Source organism: Hetaerina americana, unplaced genomic scaffold (genome assembly GCF_022747635.1).
Source record: "Hetaerina americana unplaced genomic scaffold, ioHetAmer1.1.p SCAF_7, whole genome shotgun sequence".
Lineage (NCBI taxonomy): Eukaryota > Metazoa > Arthropoda > Insecta > Odonata > Calopterygidae > Hetaerina > Hetaerina americana.
In genome coordinates, this window is record NW_027287316.1 from 71704156 (window position 1) to 71725779 (window position 21624).

The 21624-nt window shown below is 36.6% G+C and overlaps 2 protein-coding genes across 4 annotated transcripts in view; one reads left to right on the plus strand and one right to left on the minus strand.

Moving 5' to 3' along the window:
• Window positions 1-592: 592 nt before the first annotated feature.
• tilB (touch insensitive larva B) lies at window positions 593-7007 on the minus strand. Of its 2 annotated transcripts, XM_071595481.1 has the most exons (8): window positions 6905-7007; window positions 6493-6660; window positions 6214-6388; window positions 5853-6113; window positions 2506-2739; window positions 2069-2240; window positions 1269-1375; window positions 593-980 (listed from the first exon to the last, which is right to left on the minus strand). In XM_071595481.1, exons 1-8 carry the CDS (start codon window positions 6912-6914, stop codon window positions 785-787), a joined length of 1323 nt encoding a protein of 440 aa, XP_071451582.1. In that variant the 5' UTR covers window positions 6915-7007; the 3' UTR covers window positions 593-784. The 2 variants fall into 2 exon arrangements, with proteins under 2 accessions (XP_071451582.1, XP_071451583.1); XM_071595482.1 differs by lacking the exon at window positions 2506-2739.
• Window positions 7008-7052: 45 nt separating this feature from the next.
• The window catches only part of l(2)k01209 (lethal (2) k01209), a 28410-nt gene continuing 13838 nt past the window's right edge, over window positions 7053-21624 (plus strand). The window contains exons 1-6 of one of the 2 annotated variants that reach the window (XM_071595480.1): window positions 7053-7107; window positions 7643-7773; window positions 8582-8755; window positions 8862-8968; window positions 12997-13167; window positions 13272-13343. In XM_071595480.1, coding sequence (XP_071451581.1) covers window positions 7055-7107; window positions 7643-7773; window positions 8582-8755; window positions 8862-8968; window positions 12997-13167; window positions 13272-13343 — 708 coding nt within the window. In that variant the 5' untranslated portion in view covers window positions 7053-7054. Of the gene's footprint in view, window positions 7108-7128; window positions 7456-7642; window positions 7774-8581; window positions 8756-8861; window positions 8969-12996; window positions 13168-13271; window positions 13344-21624 lie in introns of those variants that run through there. The other variant, XM_071595479.1, reaches the window with a different exon arrangement.

Here is a 21624-nt window from a genome sequence, read left to right on the forward strand (position 1 = left end):
CACACATCCACATTCACCCAAAAAATCTTACTTACTGAAAACGAGGGAATAAAATTGCATGTCTTTTTGATTGGAAGAAAAATTTGAAATTCTCCTACCTCCACCCTCTCCACAAAAGGGTTAATGAACACACAAACACTCCCTTGTGCTTTGGTCCAATTTACCCTGCATTGCAACCAGAAGTAACCCTCACTCTAAAAGAGCAACAATTCACAATGTCCCCCTCCCACTTACAATTATTCAAAGACTCTTAATTATTCACTATTAACAATCTCTCTTTCCCCATCCCAACCTCTCATTTCTTAAAATCATGTGCTTTCCTTTCTTAATCAATGATACCAGATTATGACAATATTTGTCAAAATTCACAGTTCTTTTTTTAAATTGTATTTTTCACATTGAAGTTATGCAAAAAAAAATTAAATTAACCAATGCTCTATGACTGTGAAATCCAATCAAGTGGTGATCTCCTCAATTAATGTCATCAAATAGGTAAAAAATAAAGTGAAATTTCCCATGACACCCAGTCCAACCATCATTCAAGCTAAAGGAAATGGAAACCATTATTTTAAGACAATAAACTGGCATGCATAAATTTTCACATTCATGTTTTTATTTCATCACAAATGAATATATTCAACTTATTTAAACCTAATAAATGCAGCTTACTTAAATAATATCACAAATAAATAAATATTTTACTAAAGCAGTGCTCCATGTCTATTGCTTGTTTGGGTCATGTCACTTAATAAATTGAATGTCTTAGATTTTTGTTGAGCAGTAACTATTCCAATGGTGGAACATCTGGATCATCGACAAAATCAGCTGATGGAACCTTTTCTTCGAGGAATGAAGCTAGAGGAATTGTTCTATCAGGAATGTGTTTACTCCTCTCTGCTCCTCTTTGTCCTTTGCTGTGATTCTCAACAATACGGCTAAAATCCATATCTTCTCGTGGACCTATTTCCAGCATTTCCCTCCTAAACAAAAATAACATGAAATTTACAATCAGACCTTCATACTTTTAACATTACAAGTCTTGTATTACTGGGAAAATATAAGGCCAATATCTAGGTCATCGTGATATTTTTGTAATTAATTGGGAAAAAGCTTCATTTGACGTTTGGTTCCTCTGTTTTTGTGAAAGGACCTTCCTGTGCATCATCTTTGTGTTATACTAGGGGCTGAACTTAAGGTATTATTTTGATTGGTTGGTTGGTTGAAAGCGATAAATGAAAAATATTGGGACTGTTAAAAACCTAATTAACCTTGTTATTCTGCAGTGTCCACAGTTTGGTTCCCTAATAACGTTTGTTGGCGTGCCTGCTCCTGGCTTAGTTTCTTTGGCATATTTTCCTTTTAGAGCTTCATTCACCTGTTAAAGGAAAAGACTTGTACATGAGACACTGAAATTATCGAGGGTAATGATATTTTATGACTTTTTTTAATGTTATGAATTATTTTGTTGATATTTTAGGATCACCAGGCAATAAAAAAATTCTCATTGGCTATGAATATCATGATCTATATATAATTTATGAAACAAATTCCTTGCTGCCATAAAATATTATCTCAAATGAATCACAAAAACATAAGATTTTTTAATGTACCAGAGATATTAAAAAGCCCTTAAAAGATATATACATCCCTGAGTTAAGTTATTTAAAAATGGCACTTCATTTTTTACAAACCACAGCAATTAACCCAAAATTTGGTTTGATAGGTGAGGGTAGAGCTAACCCTGTACTAATCTGTACGTGAGACTCACATATCAGAGAAAGGGGGGAGGGGGGTCAGTTCCTTTCCCTGTTCCATCTGAGGTTTCTCAGGAAAATATGGTACCCGAAAAATTCACACAGCTTGGGTGAAGCTGAGGTTGCCCTCAGTTGTTAGTCACCCAGAATTGAACCAGGGTCCTTCAGTCAGTAGCCCAGCACTATCACTAATAGTATACCACACGCCCCCATACACTTATGCTGCTAAAGTAAGTTGATTCAATAAAAATCATTCACCCAACACAATGACAGGCATGAATTAAAAGTTTTCATAAAAATTGACAAGAACCAACCTTCAAGAGTGGCATTGTGATCACAAGGTGTCCAGTGGTGGTGGACCTTTTGGCAGTAGTTTTGTCAATGCAAATTTCATTATCATGTACAATCTGAAATATTTTCCCTTTGATCATTACTTTGACATGAGTTGGTTGAACATCCACATCCAAGTACGATGTATCCAAGTATCTAGAAAATAAAATAATTATTTATTTTTCATAACTTGAATGTCAACATTTTGATCTTTCTGACAGCATCGGTCATCATGTCAATGGGTAATAATTATCTATAGGTATACTTTATTTTTGCCACTGAACCGTTGATCATAAAATGTCCTTACTATTTTATATCACCTACTATAATAATGCCTAAATAAAACTCAACATTTATTTTTATTGTGTTAGCCCTCATCTGAAGTGCATATATATTTTGTACATCCATTTTTGAACTTTACCTATAGACTGCAACATCTAGAATCAAGTTCCTTCCTTCATCATCTTCACACAACTTAAATTTAATATTAGCTTCATTCATATTAAGTGGTCTCCCACTTTCAGAGAAGAGTCTCCTTGGCTTTTTAGTATCTTTATTTTCTTTGGGTTTTGTACTTCCTTCCTTCATCATTTTTGAATCTTTAACCAACTGAACCCTGGTTTCTGGTGTATTAGCCGTCATTCTTGACCAATACCTGAATACAAAAATTTTCATTTTTGTTACTCACATCACCAACAGTAGAGGTTATTGTCGACTGTATTATAACAGGAGAAATAAATATAAAAAATGCCTTAGAAGTAAATTTACCCATGTTGCTTTAATTATTTCTATTTTAGCCATGGTATTCATGACAGCAATCATGTCTGTCACAGTTTTCCCTGCCAAGTTGAAAGTGATGCATTGCCTTCTTGCAACCACTGGAGCGTCAGAAATATTCTATATGTGTTCTTTTGGTAGGTACTCTTAAGTTATGGTAATCAATATGATACAGGTATTTTTCACCTGCACCTACACAGTAAAAGAGAAAGTCACCCAAAATGCATGAACCTGGGGGTGACCTGTGATAATCAGGGTAGAAGTGGATTGGGAAGAAAGGAGAACATGGAATATGGCTGAAGGGCAATCAGGAAGGGTATAAGTAGATGTTTGTATGAGAAATTAAGTCAATCACTTTGCATGGAAATGTGTATATACTTTGTCATGTTCATGATAATCAAAGTAAAGAATGAGTTTCTTATTTTTTTCATAATTTTCTTTCACCAGTCATGCCTGAGTAATTAGGTGTTTGGAGTAAGGGGTTGGTGTATGACCTCACATTCTTGGCCATAGTTTTTTGCTTGAGTTCTAACTTAGGGCATCTCCTTTGCACTTATTCCCCATTGTAATTTTGATTAATTGCAATGGGTGGGGCCTCTTGCATTCAGTTATTATTATGCTTGAACAATGTATAAACAGTGCTGTATCTACTCATGTAATTCATGCTGTTATTCTATATAGCCTGCATAGCTATATAGCTCGCTGTTTTACTATATTGCTTTAAGCCAATGGTAACTTATCATCTTATCCGCCAGATCCAAAACAATTACATAATAACAATACATTTTATTTGTCCAAAGATCCAGAATATGCAGATATAAGGCATGTGAAGAATTGGTAAAAAAGCCAATTAATAAAATAATATAAATTGATATTGTAACAATATTGTTAAAGAAAAAATTATGGATTTATGTAGACACTTCTGAATTGAGTAAAAACATTTGATTTGTTAATAGGCCTTCACCTTTAATTTAAACAAAGAGGTGCTAATGGAGACTTAAGCTCCTCAGAACATTATTATATAACTGTAGACCAATTAAAAGCTTATTTCAACAGATACACACAAAAAATTGGAAAAGGGTTGCTGTGATATTCGTAGACAGTGATGTTTCCGAGCCAGGAAAGACCCCTTCATCAGTAGAGGAGTAAACTAATTAATTGTATGTTTAGTGCTCTATTGTAGAGGGGGCAGACTACAATAAAGTGGGCAGGAGCAAGAGGGAACAATATCCTAATTAAGAATTGGGCCAATGTTTGGGGAAGTAGAGAACGTTGTTTGTAGGCAACAACTGAGTCCTGGTGGATAGAATGACTTCAGTTACAAAATAATTGATAATTCCTCAATTTTTAGCTGTTTCCGAGATGGAGTGGGGAGATAGAGCATGGAGGATAGAAACAGAAAAAAAACAATCATTGATTTATATTTTGCAGGTGAGGGTAATTTTTGGGACCAGAAACTGCAAGGAAGATACTCTGGGATTGTTACTGTGGGTGGAAAAGGGGGTAGAAGTTACACCTAAGTACGAAGAGAGAGACTAGTTACACTACAATAAGTATATGATGTTTTTTGAAGTACAGTTGTCCTAAAATGAAATTGAAAATGGGTTGGGACTCTTAGGGCTGGTGAATATGTTGAGAGAGTGGATGAGAGGGTAGTTTTTGCAACATGGCCATAGACAGAGTAAAAAAGCCCTGGAGCTTCAGGGGAGGGAGTTATGTGTGCAGGCAGTGATCATGTAGAATGTTGTGAAGGTTGGTGGGTCACAGCAGGATATTTAGAAACAAGGTGTTCAGAGATTCAACTGAGTAATGGTGTTGGATTTTGGGCATGACAGGTACTGATAAGAGGAAGACATGATAGAAACAATCAGTTATTAAGTAGAAAAAAGTGGATAGCCACTTTCAGGCGGGAGGCTTTGAGGTTTTGTGTACAAAGGTCAAAAGATGAAGGATTGCTGTAAATGAGATGGCCTCAGAATGAGAGTGAATAGTTGATTGCATGTTTAGTGTGCGGAGAGCGGCAGCTATTGAAATATATATGTATATTCTTGCCTGCTGATATTGGGTATTTGAATATCTCAGGTGAGGCTGAGGTGAGCTGGAGGTTGAGGAGATGGAGGGTGGGAATTTAGAGGGAAAAAGTTTGAATCATCATTTTCAACCAGGACTCAGAACATCAACTGTAATTTCTCTAAAAACAGCAATCACATTGCAGTTATATTCCTTGGAAGTATCTCAATCCACAGATAATGGATTGATACACATCATAGACCAACATTTTTTTTCATATTACGCTATGTAATTGCAGTTATATTCCTTGGAAGTATCTCAATCCACAGATAATGGATTGATACACATCATAGACCAACATTTTTTCCATATTATGCTATGTAATTGAGTATCTGACTAAAAAATTCAATGATTTTACCTACACTTATTAATATATCTCATTGTTACACTTCCATTAAAGAAAGGGTTGAATGATGAACAACAAAGGTTTACCTTTAATCAAATAACTGGTGACAGCAATAATCTCTTTAGCTCCCAGAAAATTACCTTAACAAGAGAAACCAACCACGCGATTCAATGTTTCTACTTCACTTTGATCGATTTGATTGCAGCTAAAGCAGGCCAGGCAATTCATAAGTGATCATTTATCATGTCAAATTTAAAAAATAAATATTCATTTTTGTTCAATTTATTATATTTGGGGAATTTTGTTTTTAAAGAGCTTTCGAGGTGAATTAGGATAGATGGAAACGTACATTCAGATACTTATGATCAGCAAAGGTAAAGTTTTTTGAAATCTTACAGAAAACTCGGCAAATACTGTATTGAGACCCTTGCTATATTTTCATTTGTTTGAATTCATCTTAATAAATTAAGTAAGAATGTAAGACTGTTTTATGTTATTAATTCATCTTTGTTAGGTACCTACCTGCTATGGTAATTGGCATTTCAAATCAATATACAGAAAAACTGCCAACTTACTCACGTATTTCCTCTTCTTTTTCCAGGTTTGGCAAAGAAACATTTCTATTTTTTGCGTCATCTTTTTCCTTTTCCCTCTGTTTCCTGTATTCATTGTAGTGTTGCAAAATTTGATCTTTATAGTAAGGAAAGCATTGTGATGCAATAATTCTCTCTGATCTTGAAATGTCAGTACCATCTAATGTCACCAGAGATGGAAGTACTGTGGATACATAGTCACGATACCCCTCATAGTCAGTACAAGGATTACCTAAAAGAAAACTGTAGACAGTACGATTGTATTAATTTAATCAAAGCCATATATGGAGATAATTTAGTTAAAAGACCATCCAAAAAGAATAAATAATTTTTTCAAGCTTACAGATGTTTCAGATTATAATTGCTTTGGAGTGTGCAAACATCTCTGAGATCTCCAACAAAATTAAGCGTTAAATCCAATTTTTCCAGTGATTCACATCCTTGAAGATTTTCTATTTTCTCAATGTTATTCAGAGCCAAGTTTAGATATACCAATTTTTTCAGCTTTCCCAGATTTTCTTGCGGGGAAAAATTTTAATGAGGAAAATAAACATTCCAGGAGGTATGAGACAAACATGAACGACATAAATTCAATACCAACAACGTTCCATTAATTTCTTACCAATTCGTGAAATAATATTGTTCTGCAAATATAATATTTGCAAGTCTTTGCACCAGTTTTGAATGTGTTCAATTTTTTCAATTTCTTCTTGGTGTAAAGCAATTTCTTCCAAGGTGGATACTTCACCTTCATTGTGCTCAGCTCTTTTTCTAATTAAGTCAATGGTAACTGAAATTGCGGTGAAAAATAATTTGCTTGGGTCATTTATCGCTATGATTCACAATAAAATAATTTTACTTCTTTGTCTCAAAAAGTTTAACGTGAAAGGCCAAACAGAAAATTTCTAAAAATTTCAAAATAATGTTAAATTACTAAGTTCGCAGAAAATTTAAGTTTTTCTACACCTCAAGAACACAAAATAGTCTTTGGAGTGAAATGTAATTTATTCTATTAAATATTATTATGTACATACTTAGCACCATTTAGTACTAGGTTGGTCTTTGTTTATATCGAAAGTATGTAAACAATAATATGATCAAAATATACACATTACAGTATGTGCGCAGAAAAGTTTGTTTTGAATTAAGTATTTTGACGCTACGACGTAGTCAATTGTTCTATGATGGCAGCGAAACACTTACAATTCGACCCACCAAGTTCTGCGAGCTCAGACAGGCAAGCATTCGATTTCAGTCCCTCTCATCGTGTGGTATGATGTGTTCGTAGTTTTGACCTAGTGGTTCAATTCGACGAAAATATATTTTTGAAGGGATCGAATTTGGTTATTTAGTGTTGTTGGATTTTTGCCAATCTTAGCAAATCACTATAATACCTTTGCACATTTTATATTATATCACATTAATTTTTAACTCGCACTTTAAGTATCTACCTTATGCTTTTGGTAACATTACTACCAAGGGTGTGAGGGAAAACTCACTTTTCGAAAATCATTTAATCGCCGTAAATGCGTGACATTACGATGAAAAGCCCGGGGATCCGGGCGGAAAAAGAATGGAAACTAAGGTGTTGTGGACATTATTAACAGATATTTGGTTCATCTCTATGGAATTATTAATAGTATTTATGCATGGATATGAATTATTTGGTCTTTTGTGGATAATATATCGTGAATTTAGATGAACCTAATGCACACCAAATATCATTTACTTTTGGTGGTAGATTTTAAAACGAATTTCAATATATTCTTTAGTGAAGGTGCAGAAGTTTCGAATGATGTTGCTGATTTTCTTTTGGACGATGGAGAAGACGAAGAAAGAAGTGGAAATTACCCGTCCCCGACTACACCCCCTTCTATGCAGTCTCCCAGGCCACCATCTGCAGGTTAAAACGAGGAATACTTTAGAAAATATTTCCTCATAAAAAATTAGAGATTTTTATTTTGGTTCTAAGGACTATGTGGCCGTGATTTGTGTGTTTTGGAGATTGATTATAAATCTAACGTGTTGTCATATCTTCAGATTCCCTTGCTTTTTCATGTTCGTTTTCGTAATGCCAGAAAATTATTTTATCACTTCGATATTGACGACTTAGACTGAATACTGAATGTATGGTTATATTTGTTAAAATTTGAGGGTACTTAATTACGCTATTATTTCTTGCTGATGAAGCGTTATTTAACTGTATGTATATTTCTTAATGGGCAACTAAAAAGTAGAACTTTCTATACGGTCCAATTATTTGTCTTGATTTTTGAAAACTTGCGTCTCAGCATTACTTACATTTTCGAAGATACCTCCCAGATAGCACATGTACAGCACAGCAATAATGCTTGTTGTACACGATAATTAAATTATGACCCCATATTGCAATGAACAGTTACACCCTACTTATTTCGTTAAAATCCTTCGTATTTATGGCTCAAAGGTTAGCATTTACTTATGTCAAGTAGCCGTATTGCGTTATGTAAATTTGCATTGTAATTACGATTTAGGAATTGCCTCATTTGGAGGGTGTAGTTGTGTAACATAATTCATGCACCCTTTTAGGGTTTTCTATCCTAAATTAAGGTGTGGTTCCGGTTCTTTTGTGTTTTAATATTTTTCGATATTAGTCTCCAAGTTTTAATGAGTCAAATATATCCTTCTTTCCAAATAAATCTTTGTAAAGTGATAGTTTCTCTTTGAATTAGGCTCTCAGAAATCTCCAAGATCAAGACGTCAACGAACAACATCCCATTCATCGCTATCTACAAATAAGAGCTCAACTGATTACATAATAAGGAGTAATACTAGGACTATATATACTGCTGGCCGTCCACCATGGTATGACAGAGATGGAAAGCAAGTTGTACCGTTTGTTATTGGTGAGTCTCTTTAAAATGCCTCAGGTTGATGGCATAAGTAATTTATCATTGATGAGGGCCTGTTATTGAGTCAAAAATATTTTAATCAACCCAATTAAATCAACAGGGATCTGTGGAGGAAGTGCCTCAGGGAAGACAACCGTTGCAACCAAAATCATTGAGTCCCTAAATGTACCTTGGGTGACACTTTTAAGCATGGATTCATTTTACAAGGTGATATATGAATAATTGAAAGTGTGTTATTTTTTAAAATAAATTTCACGTATTTCATCTTGAGATTTGTCTTAACAGTCGTTTATAAAATTTTTGCATGCATATATACTTTGTTACTGAATAAAGAGGTAGGAAGAAGCATAGTAAACATAGAACAAGCAATGACAGAATATTACTAGCAGAGATAAAAACAGAACCGACAAACTTGGTCATTGTTCTGGGATACACGCCACCAAGCAATCATAAGGAGATGATATATAATCAGTTAGAGGACATAATCGCATGTGTTCCTGCAGGGAAACATTTGATGATAACATTTGGAATGTGACGATAGGCGAAAGAAGAGATGATGATGTGGTAGGCGACTATGGTTAAGGTACAAGGAATAACTGCGGGGAGAAAGAAATTGAGTTCTTGAATTGAGGGTTTGGTCATCACCAAAACTTGGTTTAGACACCACAAAAGGCATAGGTATACATGGAAAATGTCGGGTAACTCAGAAAGGTATCAGTTACATTATATTATGGTTAGGCACAAGTTTAGGAACAGTTTAATCAATTCACACAGCTTCCCGGGAGTTGCGCATCCGTTTCAAAAAGATAAGGCAGGAGCGGTGGGGGTTAGAAAATAGAATGTAGAAGCATTAAATGGATTGACAAGGAAGGAGTATTCGCAGGCTGTAGAGAAAATCAAGGATGACGGTAAAGAGCTGAGTACTATTGAAGAAAAATGGGAATGTATCAAGAAAGGGATATCGAAAGCTGCAAAAAACACTATAGGAACGGTTTATGGGAAAAGGACAAGGAAACCGTGGTTCACAGATGAGATCATTACAAAGGGGGATGAGAGAAGAAAATGGAAGAATGTAAACATAGAGTTAAAATTAAGTACAAAGAGTTAAATAATAAATTGAGATGGGCAACGAATGAAGTAAAAGAGCGTGGTGGAAGACATATTGTGAGGATATGGAAAGTTTGAAGAGGAAAGGTGAAATTGGTGCGCTATACAGTAAGGTTAAATCACTATCAGGAAGTAAGAAGGGAAGATCTGTGCAGTTGGAGATAAGTCGGCTAAGATAATAGTTGAAAAAGAAAAGATCCCAGAGATGGAAAGAATATATAGAAGAACTGTATGGTAAAGAACCTAGGCCAAAAAGCTTAGACTTAGAGATGAAGATAGCTTAGGTCCAGGCATACTTGACAATGAGATAGAAAGGGCATTAAGGGAGATAAAATCAAATAAGGCCGTGAGGGTGGACAACATTCCTGTGGAACTGCCAAAAGGTTTAGGAAAAGGTCGGAGTGAATCTATATGAACTAATTCGTAGCATCTCTGAGGAAGGAATGTGGCTTGAAGACTTTGTGAGATCATTGTTAGTTCCTTGTTCCGTAAAAGGTAAAGGCTGCATCGTGTGGGAACTACAGAACAATAAGTTTGATATCCCGCGCAGCTAAAGTTGTTCTCAGGACCATCAACAGAAGGACAGAGAGTAGGGCAAATGATTACTTAGGGGATGATCAGTTTGGGTTAGGGAAGAGGAGAGACATGCGTGATCCCATTGCAGTAATGAGATCACTAATTGAGAGGAATATAGAATACAATCAGGATGTATTTGCCTGTTTCGTAGATTTCAAAAAGGTGTTTTTTAGAGTGGATTGGGGGAAACCAACTGAGTATATTGCAGAAAATAGGAATAGATTGGAGGGACAGGAGGCTAATCGACAACCTGTACATGTCTCAGACTACTCAGGTGCAGATAGGGAATGGAGAGTCCAGATGGGCAGCATTAGGAGGAGGTGTTCCCATTATCACTGGTGCTTTTCAACCTGTGTGTGGAGGAAATGATTATAGAGGCATGGGAAGAACTGGAGGTAGGAATGAAAGTCGGGGGGAATTCATAAAATCAGTTGGGTATGCTGATGACCAAGTTCTAGTTTGTCCGTCAGCCAAGGGGTTTCAAGCATTGCTGAGAATTGAAAAATTAGTGTGATAGATGTGGAATCAGAATCAACATTAATAAAACAAAGGTTATGCAAGTTTCCAGAAAGAAAAAGGCTAAGCTAATCATTAAAATAGGAGGGCAAGAAATAAAGCAGGTAGGACAGTTTACATATCTCGTAAGTGTTTTGGACCAACGGGGTTGAAGTAGTATGGATGTAAGGAGAAGAATTGCACTTGGCAAAAAGGCTTTCACAAGGAGGAGGGAGTTGATGAAAGGGATATTGAGTAAGAATGTTAAGAAAAAACTCGTCAAAACTTATATATGGCGCGTTGCTAAGTATGGCACAGAAACGTGGGCACTGAAGCAGGATGATAGACTTAGATTGGAGGCTTGTGAAATGTGGGTGTGGAGAATGATGGAGAAGGTGAAATGGACGGAAAGGAAAACAAATGAGGCAGTACTAGGTATGGTGGGCAAGGAGAGGGGTTGTTTGGAGAAATCTTAAGAAGGCAGGATAAATGGATGAAGGGCATATTGATTGGCAGTAGGATGTTGAATACTGTAATAGAGGGGAGAAAGTTAGACAAATGAGGAAAGGGCAGGAACAGGAGATGGATGTTGGAACGGGTGAAGGGAGGGAGGAAGGAAGTACAAGAGGTACCTGTTGTAGAGTAGATTGCTGGATTGTGTTTTTTTTTTGTCACAAAATATTTAATTGTTAGTTGTGTCCATCCAAAACCTACCTCAACCTGTAGATTACGTAGTAATATTAGACTGTATTCATATTCCACTTTTGTGAGATAGCCCTAATCTCATTTGGAATGAAAATCTTTATAATATCAAAGAAAAGAACTTCAATGGAACAGTAATCTTTAGCATCAATTTTTAATTGGTGAAGTTTAATGCTAAATGGTTTGTGACATGTAAATTAAGGGAAAATAAGAACCAGTAGGTAAACATTGCTTGAAAATATTCATGTTCTTCACAGTTAATATAAAGTAGTTTTCACAAATGTTGCCCTTGCCATCCTGCTGACACAGTCATTGGCATGAATATTTTAGTGTATAGATGCTGTAATGTGATGTAGATGGCTTTCAATGTATGCATTCACTGTGCAAAATAGCCTGCATTATAGTGACATCTAAATAACCATATGCTGAATTGTAACAATCAACTGGTCAGCCTGCAGTCATTTACTCTGTGAAAATGGGTTTACTTTTGTTTTATTTTTTTTAGATTTGCACCTATGAAAAGAACAATTAATCTAGTCTCAAAATAATTTCAAATTTGAATTGCTTCTAAAAAGAAACGTGTTCCAAGTGGGGACTTGATAACATGCACATCAAGGTGAGGTGAAAAGAAAATGGATTTTGGAAATGGTTTAATGTGGATGTAATTCACCCAAACCATATAGTTACAGAATTAAGATAAGCATTGATAAGATGCTTTTCGAATAAGGTAAAGAGTGTTCCATGTGGCAGGATCGAAGGGAATTGTTGGTGAAATATGAAGATGGCAAAAAGTTGGAGGAGGAATATTTGGAAGCCTACTGTTGTATTCAAATGGGGAGGAAACAGGGAAGAATAGGTATTGTCAATGATGTCAAAGGGATTGATGATCAGATTGAGGAAGGAATAATTCAGGGAAGAAGGTGTTAAGGTTAGGAGGAAGCAGATCGGGATTGGTGCGGTGGCTATCGTACTGGCTCCCCACCCAGAGGGCTTGGGTTCAAATCCCGGCGGTGTTGAATATTTTTCAGAGGTATCTTGATCCCTACTTGAGGTGCTTTGTGGAGGGCACTTTGGGTGAGTACGCCATCCGTCGGATGGGACGTTAAGCTGCGGACCCCTTGGCAACATTCGTAAAGAGTAGGCTAATGCCGACGCCGGGTTTCTCTCCACCCTTCATCCTTTCCTGCCCATCCCCAATGATACAATTTAAAAAAATATGAATGAACTATGCCCTTTAAAAATATATCTCTATGCTTAATCCAAATCAGAGCTGCAAATGGATATGATATTTGTACTTGCTTGGACTATTATCAAGGGCTTGAAAGCTTTCGTATTAAAGCTGCTTTTCGTTACAGGTACTAAATGACAAGCAGCATGACCTAGCTGCAATGAATGAATACAACTTTGACCACCCTGATGCTTTTGATTTTGAGTTGCTTAGTGCTACCCTCAAGAGGCTTAAGGATGGGAAGAAAGTGGAGGTGCCAATTTATAACTTTGTGACACACTCAAGAGAAAATAGGACAGTGAGTAATTGAATATCTTGGATATATTTTAAGCCAAATTTTTTGTGATATGTCTATTGATAGAGAAATTTGATTTATTTGTTTAATTGAAATTTTCTTTTCAGAAAACCATGTACGGTGCTAATGTTGTTATATTTGAAGGAATCCTGAGCTTTTATAACTCAGAAGTGTTAAAGGTATGTAAGGAACCTCTCAAATAGTAGAAATGCGTGTTTCTATCATAATTTTTTTAGAATATTTGGATTTAATGTTTGTGTTTACTTATAAATTTGAAAACTCTTGAATGAATTAGTGTGTATTCTAGCTGCACTGGCTTGAGTCACACACTTTCAAGCCACAAGTATCTCCAGCTTTACATTTACAGTTTAGGTGATTTCATAATTTAATATCTTTCATGTAAATGGGAAGCGTATCCTGTTATTCGTGATTGTCTTTTAATCATAATTACATATTTAATAAGTTTCCTAGAGTTGAAATTCAAAATTTTCAATTCATAATTGTTTTCTCTCTAGTCATTGGCTAATGTTGTTCGAATGTGCTTGGGTCGTTGGAAATGCCATTGAGTCCATGTAAAATCCAAGAGATGGCACTCGTAGGGTCAGAAATGCTTGTAGCAAGTCTCATCTCTCACTAGATTGCTGTTAAAGTTAAACCTATATTCATAAAGTGATGTTATTTTCATAGTCTATTGAAGCAATAAACTTATGTTTATTTAAAAAATGGAAAAAAATGAGCTTTGGTGTGATTAAACACTTGACTTTAAAAGGGTTAACGCCAAAAGAGATGAAAGCTGAGTTGGATGAATTTATGGCACCTCTACCCCTAAGTTAGCAACTAGTATTTATAATTTAATATTGGGTAAATGAGTTAAAATGTGGCCGTACTTACAGGCGTACGTACAGGCGTGGGAAGAGTTGGAGGCAAAGTGAAAGTAGGTGGGGAATTCATAAAATTGTTAGCTTTTTAGATGATCAAGCTTATTTAGCCAGTCAGCCCAAAAACTAAAATCATTGCTGAGCACCTTAAAAAAAATCAGTTTTATAGGTATAAGATGAGATGCAATGCAAATAAAGAAAAATTATCAAGGTTTTCAAAAAATAAAGAGGGCCAAGTTAACCATTGACATTTATGCACATAAGAAATTATGGAAAGAAGGGTTTGATTATTCAAGAAGTGCTTTGGATGAAGATGGTTAAAAACTTCGTGGTAAAGGAAGAAGAATTGCATTTGAGAGTTACTTTTACTAAGAGTAGTTTGTGGATGGCAAGGATATTGAGTGAGGAATTACAGAAAAGATCAGTTAAAACATGTGAGCATGGTTTTGTTAGGTGCATGGTTGTTAAGGCAAGAGGAAAAGCATAAGCTTTGAAGGTGTAGGTGTGGAGAAGAATGGAACAAGTAAAATGGATGGAAAGGAAAACAAAGAAGTACTAGAAGACGAGAGAAATAAGGAAGGAGAGAAGCTTATTGGTAGAAATTCATTCCATTACTTTTGATTTTTGTTGAAACTTTATGAAATGTTTATTGTTTTAATATTTTCTGTATATCATTGCATTCGTAATGTAAAAAGAATGTCACCAAACTGCTCATTTTGAAGGGATTCCTTCTCTGTCTTTACTCTTATGTTAAATGAGGAATTTTGATGAGGCTTCTCTGATTTTGACCCCAATGAAATTTTATATTTTGTCTATTGCAATGGCTGAGTAGAATTGATCAATGAATCATTTTGAAATGAAAAAGAACGTTATCAAAGAGTAGTCCCATTACAAATGAAAGTCTCAAATTCTCCTTGGGTGAAGTCATATAATATTTTATAGGATCTTGCCAAAACCTTTGTACTGAAGAATGGATTGATAAATGTTCAAATGCTCTTTTAGTAAGCCCTGCATTAATAATACTGCAAAATAATGCATGCCATATAATTTGATATACCATATTTCCTGGTCAATAAGATGCACCATCATTTTTCAGGTTAGAATTTACGAAATATTCTTGGATCCAATCAAAAAGTATGACTATGTTAAAAAGTAATAGGAAAAAAATTGAATTGTTGCATTAAAAAATTAGAAACTATATAAATTTGAATTCATAAAAGGGTCCCAGAAATTCATCATCGCAGGTGCTAACATCAAATTCCCTGTTAGTTTAACTGTGGAATCAATTCATTTTCATTTGTTTTCAAGTGATAGTTTTTGAAGTATTGTAGTTCTGGTATGCTTACAGAGACCATTTCTCTTTGTGAATCCTTTGAACTACAAAGTTGTCCCAGAAAAATCGGCATCTATCAGAAGGCGAAAAACTAATCAGAATTTTCTTGCTTCAATGAAAATAATGTTGTTGAACCAGTAATCCTCTTCTTCTTGTGTTTCATGCTGTCATTAGTATGTTCCTTGAGGCGTGACCATTTAGGAGCACATAACGTGAAATCTGTTTGCTCAAATTTATCTTAATTTACTAAATCAACATTCTGCTTCGTCTTTTCTTCAATCATATTCTCAAATGGAGTTGGGCCAAAATGCTTTTAAGTTGCCTTTTTTCAATGCTCTGAAGCATAATTCACAGCTTCACGTTTTAATTCGATACTGCATGACAATATCCTCACTTAAGATCCCATGAGGTTATTATCATTTCAACTTTTTATGCAACACCTAGTTTCTGTGTGTGAAAGCAAATATGTGTCTCAAAGAGAGAGAATCATATTACTCATTGAATGATTCTATCATACTACTTATGTTTGAGTGCTCATAGACTCCTCTTGAGTTATATCATGCATGATGCAATGTTTGAGCAGAGGGGTGATGCCCTATGCATATGTTTCACAACATCATCACCAATGAGATGAAACTAAACTCCCTACATTTTATACATTTACAATTTATTTGGGAATTTTTTAGGAAATACTGCCAAGGAAATATTAAAGCTCTATTGCTTAGTGCTGGCTCAAAACTTTGTTATCATAAAAATTTGTAATATAGGCAACCATTTTCTATGCTGAATGAGGGAAGATATAATTAATTTTTCCTGGAAAATCGGGGTGTGACTTAGATGATGAAGTCATACTTGTATACCCTCAGCCCATAAGACATAGGCTGGTTATAGGGCACATTGTGGAGTAAAAAATATATCTTATGGGAATACAGTAATTTTGTTTCTGACCATTAAGGAGCAACAAAACAAGCATGGGTTCCAGGGAAGAAAGATAAGGTAGAGTGAACAGTAACAAAAAAGAGTTTTGCCAATTACCGCTGTAGTCAATTCTGTTCCACAGGAAAATGGAGGGTGAGCCAAGGTGAAGTCAAATCCATTTTCCAGAACTGCCATCCATTACCCAACTTATGCAATCATGAAAACTAGTCTTTTACGAGCACTACCCAGATGATGTGACTATTGAAGTAGTAGCGGTGTACTATAACTCTTTTCCTAACCTCATTACTTTCCTTTCACCCTACAATTCTTACTCTTCTTTTTAATTTACTCTACCCTGGTGACTCCATTCTAATTCACTTATGATGATGTGATTAACTTATTGCCATTTGGAGCTTGGCGGTGATTATTATCTTATACAAGAATCTGTCATATTTTATCATCATTATTATCTTCAATTGGATGAATGCTATCAGTAAGAGGTAAAAATCACTTGGTTGTATAGAGGTTTGGTTGGGTGGCTCAGAGGTTTACCATTCTGTAAGTGGTAAACATTTAAATAAGTCTTTAGATAACTGTATATTTACCTATTTCAATTGCTGCTTTTGATGAATTGATGTCCTATTAGCTGTGTAAGAGGTGTTACTTTCCTCTATTCATGACTGCAACATTTCTTCTTATTTTGAAAAGTTGCTCAGGCTGCAGTTCTGTTCTCGTAGAATATCCATTGATAATTTCTTCTGTATCATCGGCCTTGAACTGGTTCCTGAATTAAATTCCATTGAAAGGACCTGGAAGTGATGGGGAAAATTTCATTTAATTCATTTAAGTGATTCTGCATGAAGTTAGGAAAATTATTGAGGAGTACAGGTGTGACAAAAATTAAGCTTGTGGAAATTAATTCCGGCCAATTAAGCTGACTGTATAATTTTTCCTATGATTTCAATTTTGTTCTGTATAGCCGCAACCATTATTTAATTTTTTTTGAAGAAGTAATTTTCAATTTCAATAGCAATTTTATCCTGAAATTAGGTCATTGAACCCAGCATTAGATTTGAGTGTTTTAAATATTGATTTCACTCCTCCAGTGTGGAAAATATGTATTTCATAGTAACTGAGCTCATGGTAATAAACTAAAACAACAAAAAGTATGATGCCCACGTGTGCAGTAATCATACAGTATTGCGGTAATCACAATGCTTGTTTGAAAATCATTTGTAAACTCCAGTGTTAGTTAATATTGTTTTTGCAACCAACTTGTCAAAAATGACAAATGGCCTATATGGTAGACAGCTTTAGAAAATCTTCGGTTTGGGAGAAAATAAAGGTTTATGGCCAATAGACTTTGTTCATTGGCCAAAAAGGTTCCTAGTAAGAGGTTACAGCTGAATGAATAAGTGAGCGGTAGTGTTGTTCTAGTCAAAAGTTTTTCATGGAAACATTCTCGTGTTAGCACATGAAGACTATCAGTCACAGCGCACGTTCAGAAATCCCGTTCGTTAAATATTATATTACCACCGGAAGGAGTTAGGGAGCCGCTGACCAACCTTTCACGGGACGATAAAGGCCGCGACTCCCAAAAAAGGAAACGAGTGCATGTCTGCCGCCTATCCCGAGGGTAGGAAGACTAGTTTCGAGGTCGTCTCCGTTAGCCCGTGGAGCTCCTATCGTGGCGAGCGCTTTACCAGGAGAAAAAAAACATGAAATAGTGAGACTCCGCCTTGGCTCCCCCTACGTGTGAGAAAGAGAGATAGCCTTCCTAGGTTTCTCGGACTTTTCTCTGCATCCTATACGTTTGATTCCCGTTCTCGGAAAAATGTCTTGCTTAATGTGTATCAGCTACTAGTGGTGGTAACTGAAATGTTTGGGGCCCCCACTTATGGAACTCTGTGCAAAGAAACGGTCCGATGCATTCACGCTAACGAATAAAGAATGACGACGAATACCCAACGCACTCCCGAATGCTAGTTCGGGCAAATTTTCCCTGTGACTTTCCCTGTGATATATATTCTAGGTTCACTTTCGATGTGAAAACTCATTGAATTCTTAAGTAATGAATTGGTGTATAAAAAAAGAGTACGAGTCTCAGTATGCGGTGTTAATGGTACGGAAAATATATTAGTATTAATTCAGTTTCACACCGTCGTACTGCATCGATATAGCTCCAATGGGATTAGATAAAAGAGGTATTTATATACTTACCACCTTATCAGCCTTTATTTAAACAGAAAAAGTCGAAATCTTCGTTTAAATACCCTCGGCGCCCTCCGTGGTGTGGAATGCATCTCATGTGCGTAGCGTAGCATAGCACTTGATACGTCGATGGGAAAAATCCAGCGTAAGGGCAAGAGATCGAACAATTACTCGCTTTAAGATTACGATCCCCATAGCTATTCCGTTGCATCGTTCGTCGCCTTCGCATAGAAGTCACATCGTCCTTGGGTTGCAGCTTCAATCAAATCCATTCCGCTGCATCCGTAATGGTTGTATCCGAGGTCACTCTTTGGAGTTTAGAAGTGTTTGTTATTTCAAGCACGTCAAGTCAGTAAGGTCCAAAAATGACCTTAACTCCTTTAATAACCTGATCTAATTCTGCTTCACTTGCGTTGGGAAGGGCAAACCTTAAACGGTGTCGCCTTTGCCTTCGAGAGAAGAGTTGCGTAATGTTTGATCCGTTACGAAAATTGAGTAACCACGCCACTATTATCGTCCCTCTTCCGATTAACTATTTCCTTTAAATCAGCGGCAATGATAATTCACACTTGAACGTGGAAAATGGGATAGTGAGTCGAAGTAGCGTGCGATCATTTCTTGTTTGAACATTCCGTGATGCGCGTATTTTGTGTTGCACTCGAAACGGGTCTCACCTTGATAGTTCGTCGGACTGAATCACTCGCGCAGCTCGGCGCAGCTGCCTTCACGAGGGCAATGGACACGGAAGCGTAGTAAGCGCGTGAAAGTCCCTTGCGCTAGCCGTCGGAGCTGCTGGGGGCAGGATGCTCAGCAGTAAAATCAGTGGCGCGCATTCGTTTAGTGGCAGTGGATGCAAACACACTCCCCTCACCTTCCCCCTCGAATGCCAGCGCCCACTCCATTGAATGAAGTTAAACCGTCGCTGTAAGTTTTGCCTTGAGCATGAGTTAGGTCATGCAATCATGTTTCCTCGCCGCCCTCCCCACTCCACATCAATGGCGAGAGCGACGCTTCACCCACGCATCCACAGGGCATGTGCTAGTGCCAGTAGTCTGTGCGTCTTAGTAAAAACGAACCTAATAGGACCGTGGGATGAAGGCAAGACTAGCCGCGTCTGTTTGGATTCTTTTAAGTTTCTATTAAAAAATGAGTCTTGCATTAACCGCGCGTCTAGATTAGCATTGACGCTGTGTTTTACTTGTTACAAAAATCTGTCTTCAGAATATAAAACCCAAAAACCATTATCACCTGTTTAAAATTACGAGAAAATTTTTATCCTAGATTAGCCTCGGTCCCAGTCTAACCTACAGTTTATAGTTGTATATGCCTGTAGTTTATATTTGACTACGACCACCGATAACTTGAAAGATAGTCACCGGCTACTTGAATAAATGCAGTCGTGATCTGTAGTCTGGGCTTATTGTAATTACCTCCATTATTGTTTCTGAATAAATTTGCGTGTATTCCATGCAAGTTTAATAATTATATTATGTAATGCTAATTTTTTAGGGTTTGATTTATGTTTGTCTAAGTTCTATTCCTTGCGCTGAAGTTAAATTATTTTAAAATCATATTGATGAAGAGCATTGAAATGGTGAAAGAAGTCATGGGTAATGGCAGTAATGGTGAAACGAGGGCAATGCTCGATCTTATTTGAGAGTATAAATGGGGATTCCAGAAATGGATGGGACGTTGAAAAAAAACAAGAATTTTAATTCCTTCGAATAAGCAATAGCGAGAGCAATTCCTAAATTTTAGAGTTTTCGCTCAATTTCGGAGCACTTAGGTACTTGTGCATTTGAAACTGTGTCATTTGTTTATCCATAACGATTACGTAAATTCTGTTAGTGGAAGAGCGGGAAATATAAAAAATGGAGTTGATTTTGTGTAACGACTGAATATTTGCGACTCTTTCTTTCCGCCATCTGTCTGTTTTGGTGTGGGCGTTGGAGCTAAGTCTTGAGTTAACGCATTGTCTTTCTATCTGGAATTGAGTCTTGACGTAGTGTTGAAGTGCCTGTCCAAGGAGTGTATGAAACTTACTTCGGTGTGACCAATTCCATAGACTATTTAAGTTGGTGGAAGCATAAAGGTCGTTAAAAATCAGAGCCACAGAAGAGATTGATGTAATTTATGACCCATAATTTATTCGGATAACAAGACTTTTTAACCTGGAAATCATTCTAAAAATTCTTCCAACTTTTTTACGTGAGGATATTCCGTGCAACTTGATTAAAAAGTAAAACATGCATCGATTTTGATCGAGTCGGAGGCATCGGCAAAGCCAAGGAACATTCCAAATGGCAAAGAGGCCAAGGTACCCTGGTACAGTGTTAAATGTTTTAGGAGTAAGAAATGACTCCATGCAGAAATAGAGTTCTCTAGGAGACAGGGTTTAATCATAACGAACACTTGGTTCAAACACCTCATTGGCGTAGTTATATGTGCATGGGAAATGCCCGGCGATTCAGAAAGATATCAGTTGGACCACATTGTGATTAGGCAAAGATTTAGGAAAAGCTTACTTTATTTGCACATTTTCCCCGAAGTGGATGCAAATTTAGTTATAATTTAGTATTTATAAAGTGTAATGTCAGAATCAAGAAGATTAAACAGGGACAACGGTTGAGGAAGTGAAATGTAGAGGTATTAACCGGAACTAAATCAATAGTGTACCAGGAGTTATTAGAAAAATCAAAGTGACAACAGCGTGAGGGGGGGAATCGGGATGTTGCGGTGGCTATCGTACCGCCTTCTCTCCGAGAGGGCCCGGGTTCGAATCCTGGACAGTTCCTGACGGTAGATATTTTTCAGTGGTATCCCGGTACCTACTTGAGGTGTTTGTGGAGGGCACTTTGAATTAGTACGCCGCCCGTCGGATGGGACGTTAAACTGCGGACCCCTTGGCGCCTTTCGTCTCTCGATAAGGCAAATGCCGACGCCGGATTTCTCTCAACCCTTCCTCCATTCCTATCCATCCCTAATGGCGCAAGTGACCTTAGCTGTCGGTCGCCTTCCATAAAACTACTCCTGCAGTGTGATGGGTACAGTAGAAGAATGATGGGAATACGAGGTCTGTTCAAAAAGTATCGCGACTTATGTGTTTTTTCAAAAATTATT